Below are 6231 nucleotides of genomic sequence, written 5' to 3' on the forward strand. Positions count from 1 at the left end.
GATATTTTAGACATTTTTGCAAAGTAAGAAGGCTTACTCTTGATACCTATTGTTCTCATTTAGTGCTACATGTCATAAATTTTTGCTTCAAAGGCATCACATACCTTAGGTCTATTATTATATAAGTTAATGATACACACACAGAGATGCCTCGCAAAACACATAATTCTATAACCAACACACCTACATACACGGTTGTGTGAATACATAACCACATTAACAGAAGACTATGGAACCTTTTTCGCTTTGTCTAACAACTAGCTATTATATCTATTCAAAAATTCTAGAAACCTATACTCTGATCACTTGTATGAGATCATGTATTTAAAAAGAAAACTTTAAAAACAATTGCAAAGCAAAAGAGTGATAGTTAAAAATCATGGGAGGATGAAGAAGTGAATGTATCCAAGGTCTTTACAAGTCTAGCCTGAGTAAAAACATGAGAGAATTAGAGAAAATCAGTCACGGTGACATGGATTGCATTGCTATGAAAATCATTGAGGTGAACTCCTTCAGCTTATCGACAACATGATAATTGTTCTAAAATGTGTAATTCAACATGTTTAGTGCCAATGCACGTTTAAATGTGAGAAGTCAATTATAAATATACTACTAGGTATTTTTAGTTCTTTTTCGCCACTGAACGCGACGTGACATGTCCTCTTTCTCTGCAATGTTAACTGAAGAGAGTACATAGACGCACGAGTGATTTAACACTACACACACACACACACACACACACAGAGGACCACCCACGACAACTGGATTCCGATGATTGCACGTATTTTATTTTCTACGGGTCAGCTTTTCTACTTTTAAATTGTTCTAGTACTGTCGGCCGCCACTCGGTAGAGCCTCTCTCTCTCTCTCTCTCTCTCTCTCTAAGCGGCCATGTTGCATGGCACACACCATTGAGCTTGCCGGTTGAAGGAAACGCTCCAGCGTGTCCGGGGGAGGGGGCCGGAACTAGTCCCCCTTTTATCATAGTATAGATAGATAGATATAGATATAGAATAAGAGGAGGAGACGATAGATTTGTTATCCCTCTTTATTAACAAGTCTTGAGGCCAAAAGCTTCTCTGTCTACAGGTAGTATCATCTTAAATATCTGTACGCAATCATATCCGTTTGATATTTGTTGTAGGCTCGGCTATGATGTTTCTGGCCGTCTCAGCTCCGCTCAACCAATGCAGAAACCCTAGCGAGGAGCTCCATGGCCGCTGCAGGCAAGAGTTTTTAAGTAAACCCTTTTTGCAGGGAAGCTTAGTAAAGAAGACAGGTCGTCAGTCTCATCTTCAGCAGCATCAAGATGTGGCGATCGTCGCGTCCTCTTCTTTTCCTAGTTTTCGAAGAGGGCAATCTTCTTCTGCTTCATCACTGTCCGCATCTATACTAACGCCATCTTCGTCGACCAAGACATCTACTGGGGGCCGCGAAGTCTACCAGCCCTTTAGGCCTCCTCCCCCTGTCATGCCCGCCTTAGAGAACATTTCCATTGATGAGCAGCTTCAAATACTGAGGGAAAGACGCGGTCTATGGTTTGATTATGCAATTCATGTTCCCTCACTTATTCGGGCAGGCTTTGCACCCTCCATGATTGACGAAGCTACTGGGGTCACCGGTGTCGAACAGAACAAGATTGTTGTTGCATCACAGGTGCGTTCCTCTCTCCAGGCTTCAGGTATGGGACAAGAAGATCTGTCTTTCTACGACATTGGTGGTGCCGATCTGCTTTATGAGCTTAGAATCCTGTCTGCTGAGCAAAGAAAATCTGCATCCCTCTATGCCCTTGCACGCAAAATGGATGTGAAGGAGTATCGTGATCTTGCACGGGCTATGAAAGATCATGAGAGACGCAAGCGCGAGGAAGGGTGGGGATCATTTACGTTCTGTCCTGGAGATTGCCTTGCGTACTCCTGCTACAGACTTAGTAAAGAGGGCAAGACTGATGTGGAGAGAGAGAGCTTCTTGCAAAAGGGCATTGAGTATGCAGAGACAGAAAAAGCCAGAGCAAAGTTGAAAGCTTTCTTGGAGAAGGGTGAGGATGATTTGCAGGATGAGGAGTCACAGGCATCCCGGTTTGAGGTTATACGGCTGTCATCTAGTGAAGCAGGGATACCCTCAATACCATATGTCTTACCTGTCGTGGAACCGACTGTTGAAGAATTTGAGGCAGCACCTGCAGTAAGCCGGAAAGGGCCCTTCACAATTCAGCATGCAAACACTGCATGGAAAACATGGGTTTCCTTACCAGCGTGGGGCCCTTTGATGACTGCAGTGGTACCTGTTGCCATCTCTTTTACGAATGCAGCTTTGCTTCCATGGAAGCAAAAGAGTAGGAAGGAACTTGAAGAGCCTATTGTTATGGTTGCAGACAAGCATGTGAAGGGCACAAGTGAAAATGCATACTATTTGATTGATGAGGGGGATGGGAAGGTGGCCTTACAGAGAGGAACCGTTGTAACAGAGACTGGTAGTCGAGTGCTTGGGAAAGTTGTGCTAGCTTTGCGGCCTCCCCTGCCTGAGGAAGATGATATCAACTCCATTGAATGGGACTAAGCCTAGGTGGATGTACTTGTACACATACAGAGGTTGGTTTGCCCGTAAAAGGAAGCCATCGTTTTATGTGCCGGTGCAGAATGTTCACAAGTACATGTGGGTACATATACCTTCTATCCAGTAGATGCTGAGAATACCGGATGTAAAGATAGGGATCCGTTTGCATTCAATATGATTTTTGGGAGCAGTTTGATGAAGCTGCAACTCTGTGTCTTTGGGTGATCTGTACTGTCAAAGACGTGTAGTATAAACAGCCATTTACTATTGCCTCTCTTTTTGGACTGTCTATGTGTCATTGAATTGTTTCTCAGTGCCTCGCTTCTGGATTTGTTTGTTGAAATTTGTTGCTTGGAAAGGTTGATAGTGGGTAGTTAGCTGGAATTTCACTTGAAGACCTCACGTAAGAAATATATTGTACTCACTTTGAATTATATTAGCTTGTGGGACACGTGCAATGCAAGCTGCATTGTTCAACTGCGGGCTTTTTTGCTTGTTGGTCTGTCTAGTGCCTACTTTACTGAGGAAGATCCATGAGGAAATCTAACTATACACTCGCAAAATACGTAGTTGAGGATAGTGATTAATTGATCAGGATAGTAGGGCTGTAGTGTAATAGGTTTGGCATTTTCATTCATGATTTCTGTGTCCACCCATAGCTACTTAGAATGTTATATCAATCAGATCATGTAGAGACGAGTAGTAGTGCTATTGATTTCTACATGATTAATGCACATCGTAATTTCTGATGGATGAGTAGTTTTAAGCATTTTCGACTCAAACTAAACAAAAAAGGAAAATTACAAGAACACCCTGTAATCCCCAAAATAGCCTTCGAAGTTTAAAAACTCCCAACATGCCCTTGTATCTTTTTGGGTTGGATTTGCCCTAATTTTTGTATACTTTAATCTTTATTACAGTGGAGTTTTAAGTGTTTAGACGAAATTATTCACCAATGAGCTCACAAATAAGAGGCATGTGTCTCTAAAAATGACGAATGCTTTCACCATAAGAGCCCACAATACCATTTAAATTAGATCTATCATCTTCTATACAGGGAGAACCAATCTTTCTAAGAAGAGTTGCAAAAAAGATTGTGTTTAGAGATGTTTGCAAGGTTAACGAGGGGTATTTTGGGAATTTCCACAAATTTCATGGGTATTCATATTCTGGTAATTTTACCAACAAAAAACATGTGAACCCCCATTTATGTGCTTGAAAATGTTAAGTATGGAATTTGATGTACCTTGTAATTTTTTGTGGTAAAAGCACACATTTGTAAGGTCCCCATTATGAGGAGAAACCATCGTGCGTGAAGGTAAATCACGCACCGGAAACCAAAATTTTCACAATCAAAAACCAGAGGCAACTTTAGGGGCCTCGGGGGCGGAAGCCTCCGAAACTTTTTTTTTCCGTCGTCGGAATATTTTTTTTCGTCAGAATATTATGGCCGGACGGCGGCTGAAAAGTGGTCGAAAAGCAACCGGTCGGTTAGCCGGTGGCCGGTAGTCAATGGCCGGTGGCCAGTGGTTGGAAGTCAATGGTCGGTGATCGGTGGCCGAATTCAAAAGCGGACTTGTCTTCACAAGGACGACTACACATGGCTGCCTCTCATAAGAGAGGGCAGTCCTTTTGGCCTATAAAAGGAGGCCATTTCTACACACATTTCATAGTGTGAAGTTGATGCAACAAGGTGAGTGTGAGGTGGTGAGAGTGAAGCAAAGCGGGAGCTCCATTAAGGGTATAATCCCTTTGTAAACTATTTCTTGTTTTGAAGTACTAAAGCCATTGAGTGGCTGTTTTCTCGTGGACGTAACCCACATTGGGTGAACCACGTATATCGTGTGTACTCTCTCTCTCTACCCTATAATCTCGTGTATGTAAATCTGTCTCTCTCCATTAAATAATCTACTCAATTATCTATTTAGCTACGTCTTATTTCCTAACAGAAAATGCTTCGAAAAAAAACCTCAATGTTATGCATAATAGGTACACTCTCTGTTGGCTCTACTTAGAAGATCCCCCCTCCCTCTTCTTTTTAGTTTTTCCACTGCCCCTCCACCCGGCCCCCCGCCCCCCCGAATCGTCAATCATGTAGTTTGCATGCCGACCTCCAAACTCTTCTTCTTCTTCAAAGGTTTGCATGCCAACCTCCTTCTACTTATGCATGCATGCATAATTAGCAAGGGGACCCTTTCAATCCACCCTTCTCTAGGTCTCCTCACTAGAATCTACCTTGATTCCACTGAAAACATGATTTTATGGAAATTTTCACTTTGGCTTTTTGTTTTGTCAAAGGAAGGACTACGTGGAGGGGGTCAATTTTTGCTAGCTCTAAACGGATGATGATTTTTTTTATCTTAGTTGTTTCTCAACTCAAAAAAATCATTGAAGTCTACCATCATTAGTTTTAGTTGGCATTCATAATGATTACCATTGTTTACCTTAGTTAATAAGACCATTTTTTTGAGCCAAAATTTTGATTCGTGGAATGAATCAAGAATCACTCATTACAAAGACTTGTGTGAAGCCATTGATGAGCTTTTATTCATGAGTGAGATAATAGAAGATCTAGACCACTTGAACAACGTCACAAAAATATCATACTTCTCACACGAAGTGTTCTTCGATGTCTCCATGCCTACTCGTCTGATTTTATTTTGAAGTGAGAAGTTTGCGTATGAAGGGCAAGTTGAAGTGGTATTCTTTATTTTCACGTCGCAAAAGTTTGTTACCATATACATGTGGTAGTCATGTGTGTGAACACACTAGGACCGTCGGGGCATTTTTTCCCTCTTTAGGAGGTTTTTTTCCCCGAGCATTGTATATACGCCCATCACTCTAGGGCTAGCTATCTTTCCATTGCACACTAAGTAACACACTCTCTATTGTGTGCCTTGAGCTTCCTTCGTCTTCTCCAAGCTGTGTGTGTTTCTCTGCAACCCTAATTCCAACAATTGGTATCAGAGCAGGTGACGTCCTCCCGGGCTTACTCACCATCTGCTCCAGCACATGCCTGCTCACTTTCTTCGATTTCAGTGAGCTTTGGCAAGCGTTCGCATGTCGACAAATATTTTGGGAAAGCTCCTAGAGCTTGGTCTGCTCAGAATTTTGATTTGTGCTCATTTCGGCCTTCGTTTCCACTACTGGCAGTACTGCACATGCTATTTCGTCATTTTATGCAGAATTTCTGTCAGTGCCATTTTTTGCATAACAGGTGCCTTATAGTCTTCTACGGTTTGTGCTATATAGCACAGGTTGTTCCCACTCCGTTTCTCCTATTTTCGGGCAGTTTTCACATCAGGTGCAACATTTACCATGGCTGACAACAACAACACAGATGTGTTCAAGATGTTTGTTGCTGAGGACAGGTTGAATGGGGACAACTACCATATGTGGGCTTATATGATGCAACATGTTCTTGTATCAAAGGGTGTCTGGAACATTGTGCAGGGCATTGATGTACGTCCTGGTTTTGAGGATGTAGGCGATGTTGAGGATGTTGCAGGTCTTGCTGCAAGGATTGTAGCTGTTAAAGTTGCTCATGCATTAATTGTGTTGTCTGTGAAGCGCACCATTGTTTCCACATCCGTTCAACAAAATCTGCAAAACACGCTTGGGATATTCTAGCATGTCTTTATGCAAGCCGCAATGAGGCTAAATTTGCTTTGCTGC

The 6231-nt window shown here is 42.3% G+C and overlaps 1 protein-coding gene across 1 annotated transcript; it reads left to right on the plus strand.

Moving 5' to 3' along the window:
• The first annotated feature begins 1061 nt into the window (after nt 1-1061).
• On the plus strand, nt 1062-2832 carry LOC147440234 (rubisco accumulation factor 1.1, chloroplastic-like). The gene has a single exon (XM_086530008.1). The coding sequence runs from the start codon at nt 1153-1155 to the stop codon at nt 2557-2559; it is 1407 nt and encodes a 468-aa protein (XP_086386134.1). The 5' UTR covers nt 1062-1152; the 3' UTR covers nt 2560-2832.
• The last annotated feature ends 3399 nt before the right edge of the window (nt 2833-6231 follow it).

The sequence above is a fragment of the Adiantum capillus-veneris genome, chromosome 15, assembly GCF_014529385.1.
Source record: "Adiantum capillus-veneris isolate H3 chromosome 15, ASM1452938v2, whole genome shotgun sequence".
NCBI lineage: Eukaryota > Viridiplantae > Streptophyta > Polypodiopsida > Polypodiales > Pteridaceae > Adiantum > Adiantum capillus-veneris.